Source organism: Heteronotia binoei, chromosome 4 (genome assembly GCF_032191835.1).
Source record: "Heteronotia binoei isolate CCM8104 ecotype False Entrance Well chromosome 4, APGP_CSIRO_Hbin_v1, whole genome shotgun sequence".
Taxonomy (NCBI): Eukaryota; Metazoa; Chordata; class Lepidosauria; order Squamata; family Gekkonidae; genus Heteronotia; species Heteronotia binoei.
This window is the reverse complement of record NC_083226.1, coordinates 52510937-52527471: the sequence shown is the minus strand read 5'-3', so window position 1 is coordinate 52527471 and position 16535 is coordinate 52510937. Positions and strand designations below refer to the sequence as shown.

At 40.2% G+C, this 16535-nt stretch overlaps 2 protein-coding genes across 2 annotated transcripts in view; both read right to left on the bottom strand.

Moving 5' to 3' along the window:
- Positions 1 to 7362: 7362 nt before the first annotated feature.
- Positions 7363 to 9602, bottom strand: CER1 (cerberus 1, DAN family BMP antagonist). The gene is made up of 2 exons (XM_060236400.1): positions 9074 to 9602; positions 7363 to 7715 (listed from the first exon to the last, which is right to left on the bottom strand). Exons 1-2 carry the CDS (start codon positions 9560 to 9562, stop codon positions 7422 to 7424), a joined length of 783 nt encoding a protein of 260 aa, XP_060092383.1. The 5' UTR covers positions 9563 to 9602; the 3' UTR covers positions 7363 to 7421.
- A 6607-nt stretch (positions 9603 to 16209) lies between these two features.
- FREM1 (FRAS1 related extracellular matrix 1) overlaps positions 16210 to 16535 on the bottom strand; it is a 116116-nt gene continuing 115790 nt past the window's right edge. The window contains exon 37 of the mRNA XM_060237270.1: positions 16210 to 16499. Coding sequence (XP_060093253.1) covers positions 16300 to 16499 — 200 coding nt within the window. The 3' untranslated portion in view covers positions 16210 to 16299. The remainder of the gene's footprint in view (positions 16500 to 16535) is intronic.

The window sequence follows — 16535 nt, the reverse complement described above, 5'->3', positions numbered from 1 at the left end:
GAGGAAATGAAGATTCCTGATTTTGGTAGTATCCCTGTGGTAATTATGATGTAAGAGCAGGCTGCTCCAAGAGCCGTTGCCAGTGGAAATCACACACACATACGTACATATATATACATACATACACATACAAGCCTCAAATCCAGCAGGAGCTCACAGGAGCACAGCTCCTGAACCTTTCTGATGGTTCCCCTTCTTCCTCCCCACCTACCTACCTTGTCCATTGAATAGTAGGTGCAGCTGCATAACAATCCCTGGATTAGGAGAGTGGGCAGGCAGGTAGCCAGCCACCAGGAGCTTTACCCCCGCCACACACACACACACCCAGCAGCCCTCATTAACCCTTGGAGAAGACCACACCACCCTTTATCCACTTCTCATGTGATTTTGGGTGGTGGGTGGCTTGCTGGCCTTTTGACCCACACATGGATCTCTAGTCAGCTCAAGCAGGCCTCACTCATCCAGGGCTCTCTTTTCTTGCATTGGGTTGCTTTTGGCTTGGGGGGCATATGCTAATAAGCTCCACCACCTATTTTTCTACAAAACAACTCCTTTGTGTGTGTGTCAGGAGGGCATTACAGTAATATTAGTGAGGCAGCAGTGAGAGGAGCCATAAATCACTGGTAAAGCATCTGCTTTGCATGTAGAAGTTTACAGGTTCAATCTATGGCATCACACAAAAGGGTAAGGTAGTAGGTGATGTGAAATGCCACCACCTGATACTCTGGAGTGCCATTGCCAGTCTGAGTGGACAACAGAAGATATTGAAGACATTGGATTTATATTCCACCCTCCACTCAAGAGTCTCAGAGCGGCTCATAATCTCCTTTATCTCCCTCCCCCACAACAGACACCCTGTAAGGTGGGTGGGGCTGAGAGGACTCTCACAGCATCTTCCCTTTCAAGGACAACCTCTGCCAGAGCTATGGCTGGCCCAAGGTCATGCCAGCAGGTGCAAGTGGAGGAGTGTGCGGTTCTCCCAGATAACTACACCACTACACCAAACTGGCTCTTGGCAGACCAATGAGTATAAGGCAGCCAGCTTCATGTGTCATGTGAATGTCTTATGATATGTCTCATATCAATGTTACAGGCAGTAGCTAATAGTGTCCAAGATATTAGCACCATGAGAATCCCTGCCATGTGGCAACAGTTGACATTTGCCAGCAACTGCGTTTAGCAATCTGAGTAAGGAGCCAGTACAATTGCCCCATGAAGAAACCAGCAGTTTATATGGTAAGGTTACCATATTTTGAAAAGCCAAAGAGAGGACATATTTCCCAACTGACAACTTCAAGCAAGTGGTTACTATGACAAATCTTATTTAAAATATCCCTACTATTTAAGATGTAGGCTTCCCACCCACCCCCCCCGGCGGAGGATCCCCAAATTAGCAGCCTCCTCCTCTGCTCTCCAAAAATCCGGAAGCGGGGGGGGGGACGGTGCCAATTTTGGTGCCACTCTCTCAAACAGAGACACTCTTTCCCTGCCTGCCTCCCTCGCATGCTTCAGGCTCCTTCCTTCCTCCACCGCCGGCCTGCTATTCGCTCCAGTCCATCCTCCCTTCGCGAGATGCATGCTGGGACTTGTAGTCCTTGCATCCTCTCTGGCTGCCAGGCGGCGTCTCCTCGGGGACTACGTTTCCCGGCATGTCCCGCGCGGCTCCTTTCACAGCTGGGCAGCTGTGTGTGGCGGCCGAATGGCAGTGCGGGGCTGGCAGAGGAAATGCCAATGAGGGGAGCCAGGCTGTAGCTGGAGAGCGGAGGCGAGGCAGCAGCCGGCATGTTTGGGTGGTTGCGCAGCTGGGGTGGCGGGCACGGCAGCGCCACCCACAACATCCGCTCCCTCGACAACCTCAAGTGAGTCTCCTGGGTGGGGGAGGCGGGAGGAAGGGGGCTCTAACATGGGTTCGGGACGGGGCACGGGCTTTGATCTTGGCTCCACCCCTAATGTCTCCTGGCCCCACCCACAAAGTCTCCTGGCTCCACCCCCAAAGTCCCCAGATATTTCTTGAATTGGACTTGGCAACCCTATTAAGATGTGATAAATGTTGATAACCAGGAATATTCCTAACCGTCCAACCTAAAAAAGGCATTTCCATCAGTTTTTTAAAAAGAGTCCAAAAGATGGACACACAAAGAGGGTGTGTCCTCTAAAAAGAGGACATTGGGTAACCCTATTATATGGTTCTTCACTATGCAGAAACTAGACACAGGCCTCATTTTGGGCAGGCACTTGCAGGAGCAGAGCACTAGAACCTCTAAATTTTATTGTGCTCTTTCTTTCTCCCCACCCCTCAAAAAAAAATACTTGATTCTGGGCTCCATTGTTCCAGAGCTGCTGAACTCTTAAGATTTGACAGTCTTTCTAATATTTCCCCTCACATAAAAATGGAAGAATAACCAAACCATAACAAGCAAACAGATGGAAATCTTCATCATGCCACTGTGGCCACATAGGAGAAAGTTATTTTAAAAGTATGATGGGAGTAAGGTTTTCTTATGACAATTATAATTTATGAGACATTTTAAGGTAGATGCTAAGCTGATAGAATTTAATATACCTTTCAGTGATGTCAGGGGTGTGTGGCATATGCAAATGAGTTGTGTTAATGAGCTCCAGCACCTCTTTTTCTATGAAATGACCCCTGTATAGACATGTCACAGAAACACAGAAAGAATTAAGATGGGAAAGAGCTGTTTCCTACCCACCCCCCAGCCATTTTTATAAAAGCAATAAGATTTTTTCTTAAATCAACTATCTATTCTATAGAGATCCAGAGGGATCATCCATACTTTGGTTTATACAAAATTCCATAAGAATTGTACAGAAAGTGATCTGTGGCAAGTGCACCAGCTACATTTGCTGCTTTGCACTCTGAATTCAATTCTCTCAGTGCTTCTAAAAGAATAAATACAAGCCCACACAAAACCTCTAATCTTTGCCTCAGGGAAGAAAACCCCCAATAACCTTGTATTTGAGATTTTTAAATATTGTACAGCCATGCAGAATCTTCCTTGGAGTTCCCTGATGTCTCTGCTATGTTGTTGTTTATAAATTACCACAGGAACCACCAGCTGTCATCATAAAAATTTTATTGGCACTCTGTAAATATTAAATCAGCATGCTAAAATCATGCCATGTGCAGTAGCAGCTGATGCTCTCTTATGGAAGCACTCTGCAAGGAAAAGGATTGCACAGGGTACTCTATAAGCTCTCTCTCTTCCAAATTTTGTTCTGTTAATGCAGGTCTTGACTATCCCAATACAGGCAATCATCTGTAAACCAGAATTTCCACTTTGTATCGACACACACATGCTTTTATATGCATGCCAATATCACATTGAAACTGTTTGGAATACCTGCATTTCACTATAAAGATATGCATTCAGTGTAAATCTTGAGACAAGCTGGGTGACAACGCACATGCAAATGACATGTGATTCTGGCACTGCAGTACACACCCATCTTTGGAAAATAGCACAGGCTGCAGTCTTTAGAGTATATATTTGGAATAAGGCATAATTGGAAACAGTGGCCGTTATTCCTTGATCTGATTGCTAGATACGGAAATGCCATGGGGAATTATCTTCCTTATGTGGAAATCTATTTATAGTTTAGATCCAAATCATCCCAAGGGGTGCAAAGCCTTTTTCTGTTCTGGCTTTAGCCTTCTGAGGCCTTATGAAATTCTACAAAATGGGGGTCTGCAGTGGAAGGGAAAACTTAGCAAAAACATTTTCCCCTTTGCTAACTGAAGCGCCTTTATGGTGTTGTTAGTCCAGTTGTATGCTGGCAGAACTGAACTTTTGGTTCCAATCCTATATTTTTACAGGAGAGACTACATTTTGACTTCAGTGGGAATTATCTTTTTTTTATTATTATTTGACATTTATTAACATATTTCTTTTGCTGAGATACTTCAAAATGTCAAGGTACTTTAAAATTGTTATCTTCCCAGGCACCTATGGCTACTTAGATTGCTATATTTTGGGAATGATGGTAAAGGGGTGGTGATTTTCTGAAGGAGGAAGAGTTTCCAAAACCTTTTTGAGACTAAGCAATACCTTGTGTACGTGAAATAGTCATTTCAAATCAAATACATTGATAAAATTTCGTATTGCCTCAGACTCTTTTCAATGAGGACAGTTCACATGTTCATCTGAAAATCAGAACAATGAGACTTATCTATTTATTTTTATTTACTTACTCACTGCATTTCTTAAACCATCTTTCTGCCCCCATGTGACTGTGACATTATCAGTGCGCTGGGAGGGGGGGAGACCAAAAGTTACCCTTGCCTTGGGTGCCAGACAATCTAGGGCTGGCCCTGGTGACATGCAAGTTTTTCAGTTTTGTAATCCACCTTGAACCTCAGTGAGAAAAGTGGACTATAAATAAAGCAAGGAAATAACCTTCTATGTGGTCCAGTGGGCATCTATGCACCTGGTTTTTCCAGTTTAGTTTGAGCACTAACATGGTTCCCAACCACTTTGGTACAGTGACCCACAGGTCTAAATTTATGTGTCCTACTTGAGTGGGCCTACTTTAGTGGGCATAAATGGTATCCTACTTGAGTGGGCATAAAGTATGGTGTCCTTCTTGAGTGGGCATAAATCAATAACATGTCGAGATCTTGTGGCCCACTTTCTGGTCAGCAATGTACCCACCAGTTGGGAAATACTAACGTACTAAATTAATACCACTGTGTAAATTCATAGTTGTAACCAAGTGACATACATGCAACCATACAGATCTGAAGAAATACAGAAGTAAGCTAGTTAAATGATCAGTCACAAAAGCCATATTCTTCATGCATTAAAGCTCCTATATGCATTAAAACACCTACTCAAATTGTCTAGATTGTGGACAAGTGAGCATATTTTAATCAGTTCCTTGATGTGACTGAGAGCCTGACAAATTCACTGGACATGAAGCTTCCATTTGTTCAGAAAGTTTGTTAATCTTGCTGACAGATGATGTCATATTATTAGCACACTACTACAATTAAACTGGCATGAACTAGGGTTTTTTCAGCACCAGTTGTTTGAAAATCCAGATGCTGAATGTCATTCAAAATGGGTTGTGCTTACAGAAAAGTGCTGTAGACTTTCAGAGCTGTTATTTCAGCTGCTTTCCACCAGTGTCCATGGGAATCTGACACACTGTATTGTAAAGATAATTTTACTGGCATCTCTGTGAATCTGGTCAAGTTTTTGTTATGATTAATCTGATTTTGCATGTGAAAGGAAAAAAATACATTCCAAGAGTTGACCATTAACAGCAGTTAAAATAGCTTTAAAGACAACAGCCTTTACATAAAGATAGATTCAAGTGGATAGCCATTGCAACAGAACAAAATTCCAGTTTGGTGGCACCTTTAAAATCAACAAAGTTTTATTCAAGGTATGAGCTTTCATGTGTATTCTCACTTCCTCAGATACATTGAAATGGAAATTACCAGTTCATACATATAGGTAGAAGGTGAGCAACAAATTAGCATACAACATAATTAAGATGTTTAACGGATGCAAGAACCAAACAGGAATAACAAGCTTAGTCTACATGGCCATGGATTTGTTTGGATTTAATTCCAGGGGAAAACATAGTGAAGCAAATATAAAAAAAATTGGAGACTGATGTGTAAATGTAACAAAAGGGTCTCAATTAATTACTCTCAGAATCCATAATTAAGAAGGGTATACCTTGAATAAAACTGTCTTAAAGGTGCCACTTAACTCAAATTTTAGTCTTTACATAAGATACAGTGTAGCAATAATTAAAGACTTGTTAATCCCTCCCCACTAGGGACATCTTGAGAAACCTTGTAAATTAAAATAAAAGATTATTACAAATCAAAATAAATAGAGAACTTTTTAGAAACAGCCCCTCCCTCTTTTGCATTTCCAGTGTCACAGCATTCAAGTCTCTGGGGCATGCATAGGACCCATATCCTCTTGGTCTATTTTTTTTTCCCCATTCGTTTTTGGAGCAATATTCTGTTAGCACCTGGTCACATGCTCTGAATGTGGAAGTTGACTCTGAAAATCAGATCCAATTAACACATCCTTGATATAACAGAATACAGTGTTAATTACATGCAGCTGATCATTGCTGGGTTAATTAAACACTCACCCCCAAAAGCTAAGGCACTAATCTAATTAACAATTACTACAGCTGTTGTTTTCTCTTTACACCTCCCTTCTAAATGGAGAAAATTCACACATAGGGCCCGATCCAACCAGCCATGCGTATAGAGGATTGCCTTTGATCTGGATGATTTCTCCCCGGGTAGAAGGTTAGAAAATTGGCCTGAAGTTGCTTTTCTCAGGGATCTTAAAATATAAAGAAGAAATAACTTGACAATTTTTTTCTTGAGTGTAGGTGGTGACAATAAGAGGGTGTCTGTTTGGAAGGAATGACTATCTTCCTTCTTTTTAAATAGTTAAAATAATATGCAATTTAGTAAATGAAAATGCTTTCAAGAATTTTATCATAAAAGAGATATTGCCTTGGACCTCCTTGGTGGTGACTTCTGCTAATTCTCTCTCTCACTACAGGTTTCATATGATGCCCTTGTAATCATGAGATGTCCACAAAAACAAGTTGCACAGGGGAGGATGCTACTTTAGGTCATTGGAAGCCAATCCATCAACTGTGAGCCCCAGATTTACCAGAGAGTAGCTCTAGCTGCATACATCAGGATTTAAGAAAATGTGATTGGAAGAGTCCAGTAGAACAAAATGGATTAATGTGTACATATGAGTACAGGATTGCAATGATAAAGCATGATTAAGCCACATTAAAATTAAATCCTATTTAAAGGGAGATTAATAAAAACAGCTAAATTGTATGTTTCTCCCACTGCCTTCAATGTGACAAAGTCATGGTAATTTTATTTTTAAAATTATTATTAAGGTTGTTCTGCCATCAACAGGTCACAGTTCTGATTTTCTCCATTATTCAGTAATATTTCTTTTTAAGACTGAATATTTGGGTAGCACCATATCACAAAAAGTGAGTGATCAGCTGCTCATTTGTAAACAGAAATGTCCAAGGGTTAGACAGGCAAACTGGATAATGGTTCATACATCCAGTTAAATTAGCTATGAATGAAGGTATAAAGCACAGGATATGTTTACCAATGAACAAGCAAAAATAGTTGGCGTCAGAATGCCCAACTTTTTTTTAGTCCAAGGACCATATCTGAGATACATGAAGTAAAGTGTAGCAATTAAGACCCACTCAACTTTCTGGGTGTAGAAGAGCACATTCAGCAATAGCTAATTCAGACACTGTCCATTTTGTTTGAGACAAACACATCAAGCATCAGACTTTATGAAAACAGAACAGGATGGAATGTGTAATGGCTATCTTGTCTCTGCTTGTCAGTGTTAAGGATAAAGATATCTTCAAAAAGATCAGTTGTGTTCATATACATTTGCATGCACATCTGAGTGTAGAAATCCTATATCAGGGTCTTTAATCTTCTGAACCTCACACTTGCACTCTTCTACAATCATAACTACCTTGAACAGAGGAGCAGCCCTGGTACAGTTCATCTTCAAACGTCTCAGGGAAAACTTGGTGGGCAAGCAGTGGGAACAGAAGCTATAAAGGCGATCTTCAGGACCAGGAACATGGAAGGAACTGCATTTCCCAAAGCATAAGTTGTTTTGCACCACCACCGTCTCACAATTCTCATATACAATGCTCTACAAGAAAGAATAGTTCCGTTAAAGCACTCAGTAAGACATTTTAAGACATTTTGTTAGAGACCAAACACATGCACATAACAATAGGTAATTCATTTTCAGGATCAACTAAAATGTTGCTAAGTGGTGGGCAATTTTTCAGGTTAATCAAAATAAAAGAGGTGAATGGGCAGAGAAGAAAAAGTTGGAGCATGACATTGGGGCCCAAGCCTGTAGACCCTATGGTAATTCTTAAAATAGAGTGAAGCTTTGTAGATTGAATTAGATTATGCAATGCTAGTGCAAAAGTTCTCAAGGTGCACCAAAGGCTACTGGGAAAAAGGAGCAATAAGTGCTCTGCCTTTGAAAACAGAAGAACAGTAGAACAAAGTAGGAACCAAGTTGCACCGTTAAGACCAACCAATTTTTATTTAGATGACCAACCAAATTTTATTTAGAATGTAAGCTTTCGTGTGCTCTTAAGCACACGTCATCAGACGAGGAATCCAGCACAGTGAGCAAAGCCATATGTCCCATTAAAGATACTAATCTACTGTGGCCAAACTGTGGCTCTTTCAAACATATTGTGTGGCTCTAGAGCCCTTATTGCCCCATTGATCAGCTTAGAGAAGGCATCTCTCTCTTTAAATCACTTCTCTAAGCCAAGCCAGCTGTCAGCTTGGAGAATGCATTTAAAGTTGCTTTCTTTCAACCTCTCCCTCCCTCCTCCCTTGCCTGCCTGCCTTTTTGTCTTGCGGCTCTCAAACATTTGACATCCATGCCTTCTGGTTCTCAAACATCTGATATTCATTCTGTGTGGCTCTTATGTTAAGCAAGTTTGATAGCTAGGCACATGTTAATATTGTTATCTCAATGTAGGAGACTCTAAACATGCATAAAACTTAAATTGTGTTCTCACTTTGGGTTGTTTAATCCAGATTCTTGAGCAGAGATTTGTAATGAAACTTTTACCCCTGATATGCTTAAAGCAACTTTCACCTATGGGAAAGGGGCATTATCCATTTTAAGTATTTACATGTCCTCAAGTGTTTGTGACCTCAGCAGCACAAATATAAAAGGTATTTTGAATGTTCAAAGGCTGTCTGGCTCCGTGACTTGCAACACCCCCAAATAACATTTTAATCTCTAGCATGTATTGTTAAGGAAGCTATCAGCAACAACATGTTCTGACTTTAATTTCCAATAAGTAAAATTGGGAAAGTAGTAAATTAACACACAGAGTTGCTGTTAGGGAGAAACATTTTGCAAATTAGAAGTGCCATGTAAGCTTATGAATAGCAGCAGTACTTCACAAACACTCCTGATTTTTAAAAGAAGGTTTGACAAGTGATATGCTCTGAGGTTTACATTTCCTTTACCTGAGAAAATGGCAGAGTGCTGCAAGTCTCCTCATACATCTCATTGGTCTTGATGGGAAGGACAACTTCTTCTGACCTTGACTTGGTTTTCAACATAAAAAGGTCCCAGAACCTTTTGGCATCTTTCCTGAAGGTTGATTCTGCTTCCCTTTTGCTGGGTGAGTTAGAAGATGGGCTTTTTGTGCCCTGTGAATGGGGAGACTCATGTGGGGGGGTCCAGCTTCCAACATCTTGAGTTGCATCTGTAAACAGGAAAACATAGCTGGGCCTTTGGGTTTCATCTTGCTTTTTGCTCACTAGTTCTGCTGATGGGCTTGCCCCAAACAAACGAAGTTCCAGAGCACCCTCGTTATCTGTTACTTCTTCCATTAGCAAATCTTGACTTGAAAGGTGTGCAATTATTTCTCTCCTTTTCTTCTGTAGCTCTTCTGTTCGCTCCCCTCTTCCAAGGCATGAAATTAGCAGTGTCTGAATCAGTAGCAAAAACATAATGTTGGCCTTTTGGGTGAGGTACTCTTTTCCCCCTCAATGTCTTGTAGCTTCAAAAATAGGTTGAGGGCAAGCTCCTGTATTTATATGAAGTCCAAGGTTTTAGAGTCTGACTGGTACTTTTAGAGGAAAGTGAAGAGGGAGGAACAAAACAGAGGACCAGTAGGTGATGCTTATTAACTGTAGGTTGTGATTATGGTTAGAATATCTTGAGTATCTCAGACTTCTTCAGCTCATGAAGAATGTGTATTCAGAGTGCATTATCTGAAGTGGGATCTGTTTTCACAGGCTGGGGTGATACCCAGTGATTGGATAAATTGTTTAGAGGCTGTCTAGGAGCTGTGGAAATTTTCTAAATGTGTATTAGTGTTCTGATACATTCTCAAGTCGGGCAGCTGTGTTAGTCTATTGCAACAAAACCAGAAAGGTGTCTTGTGGCTCCTTAAAGGCAAGCAGTTTACTCCAAGTATAATTTTTCGTGGACTAGCTCCTACTGTCTCAGAGGATGTGGTGGCTCAATGAAGTTAGCCCTAGCTTGAGAGAGCTTATCCTTCAACAAATCTGTTCCATGCTACAATACAGTCTGTCATTCTTCATTCCCCAGCTGCAGGTAGATTACGAAGCAAAGCTGGAAGGTCAGCCCAGCAAAAAGGGAGAAGGGATAGTTTTAACAAGAGTAGGCAAAGAGTGTAAGCAGTTTGTCAGGGAAATCTTTTTCAAACAGGTGTTGACTGAGCTGAGATTGCAACATATATAGCTGTTTAGAGTCTATACAAACAGTAAGGTACATACCACAATATTGTTTTGTATTTATATCCCCTCTGTCAATGTGCCTGGCCTTTCACAATGTACGACAAGAAAGGTCCCTGTCTTTACATTTAAGATTTGACAGAAATGAAAGAGCCAAGATGGGAGGTGGAGGCAGACAGCAACGTAGGAGAAGGACATGTATTTAAATAGCAATGCTGCTACTCTAACAGAAACAGTGAAGAATCCCACTTTTTAAAATTGCATACGCTTTCATGGACTTTGTCTTCAGTTGTGTGATACAGAGAAAAAAAGCTTATACATGAAAAATGACATATTTTAAGAATAGATGCAACATACAGAAATGACTAAATTTTAAAAAAGCTTCCCCTCACTCCTGCACATGCACCCACTGTGACAGATTGCAACCTGGTTTCTGTATGCTGCTCAGTGTTGGGGCTGTCCAAAAGCATTCTTTCAACAGAATAAGGCTGTGGATTGGTGTGAGTAAACAGGGTTCTGGTTAGGAGACACATGAAGGGGAAGGAGCAAAATAGAAACACAAACAGAATCCCTGGGAACAGCAAATGGCCTCATGAATACACAAACAGCTGTTTACACAGGAATGCAATTAAATGAATCAAAAGGCAGATTTACTGAAAAGATAATCTTGATTCAGAATTATGTTCAGAATTTGGTGTCCATCATGTTATCAGTAATAACATTACATTTTTAGATTGAATTTAAAGTATATTATCTCAGACCAGTAAAATCTGTTGATTTTTCTTTCATTAAAGAATTGTGACCTTTCAGACTGATTGTCCAAAAAGCCCTTGGAATGTAAAATAAACTAGTAAAATTTTCTAAAAGGGTAGCTGTATTCGTCTGCTACAGCTCAAACAAAAAGGAAATCCTGGGAAACATTAAACAAATCTATTTGTTTGATAAACTTTTGTGGATTAGAGACCGTTTAACGAAAAGGAAGCCTCTGAGGACACCTCTGTTAATCAGTGTGTCTTTGGCAATGTGAAATATCAACAACTTATGCAGTCTAGAAGTTTCTTCTTACTTCCTGTTTCTAAGAAGACATTTACAGTGAATTCCTTTCAGACCATCTTAATATGCCAAATTTCAGCTTCTGAGGTGCCAGAAAGTACTTAAGTCACACTCTTTGACTGTGATCACATTCACTAAATAATACACTTTCAATGCACTTTCCAACTGGATTTTGCCAGTTCACACAGTAAAATCCAGTTGGAAAGTACATTGAAATTGAATGAAAAGTGCATTATTTAGTGTGTGTGACTGCAGCCTTTAATTCTCACATTGAGAAACAGTAAAACAATTAACATGTTTGCAGATCCTTCTAGTAATTGGGGATTACATGAGTATAAATGTAAGGATTGCCAACTCAGAGTTGGGAAATACCTGGAGATTTAGGTGGCATGGCCTGGAGAGGGTGGGGTTTAGGGAGGGAGAGACCTCAGCTGAGTAGAATGCCATAGAGTCTACCCTCCAAAGCAGCTATTTTCTTCAGGAGAATTGATCATTGTCATCTGGAGATAAATTATAATAACGAGAGGCTGGCAATCCTAGTCATACACTATTATCAACCCCCTGTGTGTCAGGCTTTCAGGCTCAAATCTCTTTTTTTTTTTAAATACTGAGTTGCATCCTACCTTTCTCACAATACAAGAACTCGGCATTCGATGAAATTGCTGAGCAGTCAGGTTAAAACGGATAAAAGGAAGTACTTCTTCACAAAAAGGGTGATTAACATGCGGAATTCACTGCCTAAGGAGGTGGCGGCAGCTACAAGCATAGCCAGCTTCAAGAGGGGGTTAGATAAAAATATGGAGCAGAGGTCCATCAGTGGCTATTAGCCACAGTGTGTATATATGTGTGTGTGTATATATATATAATTTTTTTGGCCACTGTGTAACACAGAGTGTTGAGCTGAATGGGCCATTGGCCTGATCCAACATGGCTTCTCTTATGTTCTACCACTCTGCTCAGCTGACTTTCCACAAGCCAGAGTTGCCTTCCTTTGGAGGAAGGCTCTTTCCAGTAGATAAAAAGCATCTTTCACTGGAGAAAAACTTTTTAGTATGGAGGACTGCACAAACCTGAACTAGGGTTGCCAAGTCCAATTCAAGAAATATCTGGGGACTTTGGGGGTAGAGTCAGGAGACATTGGGGTGGAGCCAGGAGCAAGGGTGTGACAAGCATAATTGAAATCCAAAGAGAGTTCTGGCCATCGCATTTATAGGGGCAGCACATCTTTTAAATGCTTTCCCTCCATTGGAAATAATGGATAGGGGCACCTTTTGTTGAGCTCATAGAAGTGGACCCCCTGGTCCAATCTTTTTGAAACTTGCAGGGTATTTTGGGAAGAGGCACTAGATGCTACGCTGAAAATTAGGTGGCTCTGTCTCTAAAAGCAGCTCCCCCAGAGCCCAGTAAATTCCAATTGTGAATCAATTCTCTATTATACCCTATGGGAATTGGTCTCCATAGAGAATAATAGAGTGCTCAGCAGACATTTCCCTCCCCCCCCCCCACTTTCTGATGAAGCAGGGGGAGGGCTTCCAAACCGGGGGATCCCCTGCTCCTACCTGGGGATTATACAACACAAAAAGAGTAACACGGCAAAAGGACAAACATTCAAAGGCACATAGCCCACTGTGAGAACCAGCTTCTAGTATTAAATTATACAAAGTCAACCTAAATTAACTCATTCATATATAAATTCCATTATCATAAATTACACCAACCTTAACATTCAGTCCTTAGTGCAAAAAGGAAGCATTGACACCAAGAGTCCTCTTTTCATTCTGTGGTAAAAATTTTCAATACATTCCATGGAATCCTGGTGTAGTACTCCAGAAGATTAATGTCTGTCAAAAGATGCAGCCAATAATCCAAACTTCCATGGACAAGGTCGTACTGAACCCTTGTTTCGCGTAAGCTTCTTCAAGCTGCAATGATCCTCTTAGCAATTTTCTTAAGTATTAGGCCAACATAGCTGACTTGTTTCTAAGTGAACACCTTTCAGGCAACCCTAGCCTGAACATAGTGGTAAGATATAACGTATTAGGCTTTTTACTCCATCTTGCTGCAGCCTCTGTGCCACATTTTTTTATCCATGGGGATACCCTTACACTCAGCAATACTTTGTGGGGGCAAAAAAGGTTGGAAAGAGGTAGGCAGGGAAGATTGAGTGCCGAAAGCAAGAGGCATTTGTGATTTCTAGGATTCAGCACAGTGAGTATTTGAGGGGAATCAGGACTTTTTCTCTAGAAAAAGGGCAGCAGGAAATCATTTGCATATTAGGCCACATCCCCGATGGCACAATTGTTTCACACAGGGCTTTTTTGTAGAAAAAGCCAAGCAGGAACTCATTTGCCTACAAGGCCACATCCAGTGACACCAAGCCAGCCGGAACTGCGTTCCTGTGCATTCCTGCTCCAAAAAAAGCTGGGGGAACCTAGCTCAGCAGCAATTTACTCTAAGGAGTTTATGGGACTGTGATTATGAGTAGGCAAGGCTTTTTTTTTTTTAAGCAGGAACCCACAGGAACGCAGTGTCAGGGGCTGGCTTGGTGGCAGGGGCTGTGACCTAATATGCAAATAAGTTCCTGCTGGGCGTTTTCTACAAAAAAGCCCTGTATGAAATGATGATGACATCAGGTGGTGTGGCCTGATATTCAAATTAGTTCTTGTTGGGCTTTTTCAACAAAAACAAGCCCTGGGAGTAGGCATACGGGCAGCAGACACAGACCACATAGATCAGGGAAGCTGCACTGTTGCTTCTTTGTGCAGATGCCCTCGTGTTCAAGAGGGAGAAACAAGTCTCTGTTCACTTTCTTCACCCCCTAAATAACTTCTTAAGCATCTATTATGACCTTCCAGTCATCTTTTCTCTAAACTGAAACACATCAGGCTGTTTTGTCTTCCTTTATAGAAAGGGTGCCCTAAATCCTTAATAATTTTGGTTGCTCTCTTCTGCACCTTTCGCAGCTCTGGAATATATTTTCTGAGATATGGTAACCAGAACTGCAAAACAGTATTCCACATGTAGCCATGCCATACATATATACAAGTATAGCCATTTTATTTTCAGTTATTCTTCTAATAATCCCTAGCACAGAATTTGGCTTTTTCACTATTGCTATTCACTGAGTTGGTATTTTCATTAAACTATCCACTACAACTCAAAATCTCTTTCCTACTCTATCACTACCAAAACCCTCCATACCTCTACTTCACTTTCCAGCAGAGAAGCAGCCACTGTTATCTACTGATATTAGACAAAGAAATACAACATCTCAAAGAAACATTGACATGGACTATTAAAGGGCAACAACATTACATCCACAATATTTTTATTATTTGTAATATTATTTTATTAACAGTACATATTTAGGCATTACAATGGATACAGTGCATATAGAATGGAATTTGAAGTAAAAATGTTGATTAACATCAGGTTTTTAATATTTAAATAAAACAAAACCTCACTTTGATAAACAAATAATATATAAAAACCCTCTCACTTCAAATGCCCCTAAAAGGAAAATGTATATATAATTCATAAGAGCTTGATTTATTTGTATAATCCCCATCATATATTAATCAATGCCAATGTGAAAAATGAGTTTTCTTCTGAGAAATCACATTCTTTTTCTAATGGACTACTGGCAGTCTTTTGGAGTTACAGACCAGTGGCTATTAAACACTTGATGATGTGTTTTTTACAATGTTTTCCTCATTTTCCACCCCAGCACCCTCCCTTTTCATCAGGAATTGCTATCCTATTGTGTAAAAGATCAGCATATTCATCCTTTTCCTAGGTTCCACAATGAGTCTATACAAATGACAAATTTACTACTCATTTTACAACACTCAGAGGGTTGTATTGTATTACTGTGTGGAAGGATGATACTTATGAACATCAGAAAGCTAACCCTGTGATAATCTGGGTCATCTTTATATGGTTGTATGACTTTTTCATCTTTATAAGCCAAGTATCTGTCCAATATCCAGAAGTCTATCATGGAACTTTGTCATTCAATTCCCATTGGCTAAATTCCTTGTCCCATACTGTTGACATTGGCATTGTGAGAAGAAAAATGTAAAATGTAAGTTTCAAGAATCAGATTTCCCTGGGCCATTGTAAAATTTTTATATATGCCTAGTTTTACCAGGGGAAAGAAAATTATAGAGAGGGAGAAAAAGGTACTCCATATAAAGAATCCCTGAGCCAGAAATGTATTTTACAAACAAGACTTTGGGTTTATTGACAGGCATAAGGGTGACAAACAGTATATTTGAATAATTATGCTAGGATTCTTTTAAGGCTGAAATCTACTGAAGTTGGTAAACTGGACAGACATATAATGATGCTCAGACTTACCATCTGAGCACTATCCATATTTGGTTTGACACAAAAAGAACATTCATACATTTAATTTCCAATCATTACTGTAGGTGGCAGTTTCAAAAGAAGGCACCATTTTCCTGCTTTCCTTCTCCAGTACTCTAAGCTACTGCAAAGATGTAGGGGGAGGTGTCATTTTTATTTTCCATTTCAGGCTTAGAAATGTCTGAGACCAGCTCTGTGTATTTTTATATACACCATGTTAATATTAAGACTCTAACCATCATCACATTGCAGGAGTACAATGCGCTGTTCAGGAAGGTATCATGTCCATGCCCCCCTAACAGTTCCTCTCAAGGACTTTAAACTCAATACACTGCAAAAACAGGACAAAAGAAAGAAGAGTAGCACAAAGTCTATTTTCTTCCATCTTTTATGGAACAAAAAGAGGATTCTTGTGGCACCTTAAAGACTAACAGATTTTTGTATAAATCTACTACACATTGATGACCTGTCCCTCATTTTGAGCTGTTCTGGCACTCTCAAATAAATATGTTTAAAAATTACTATGCAGAAGAAAGGTCACATATTTGTTTGAATGTCAGCTTTCATTACAGTTTCCTGGAGCACATATAGTTGTGTCCTTTGCCCTTCCTGCACTCCTTTCTTTGCCATTTCCCCTGCTGCTGTACTAAAATGCAGTTCCTTCTTCTTTTTGAAAGATGAGGTGGACCTTTTCTCCAGTTGGTAAAACCGACACTTTCTCCATCATTCCATTCTAAATGACCTGGATTTTTTTGATCATTCAAGCCTACAATAAATAAAATCATACACGTTGGTAGCCATC

Coding starts and splice junctions, on each gene's coding strand:
- CER1 (XM_060236400.1), bottom strand. CDS start 9,562: ATGTTTTTGCTACTGATTCAGACACTGCTAATTTCATGCCTTGGAAGA. Junction 7,716..9,073: donor GCACTCTGCCATTTTCTCAG/GTAAAGGAAATG, acceptor TCTTTCTTGTAG/AGCATTGTATATGAGAATTG.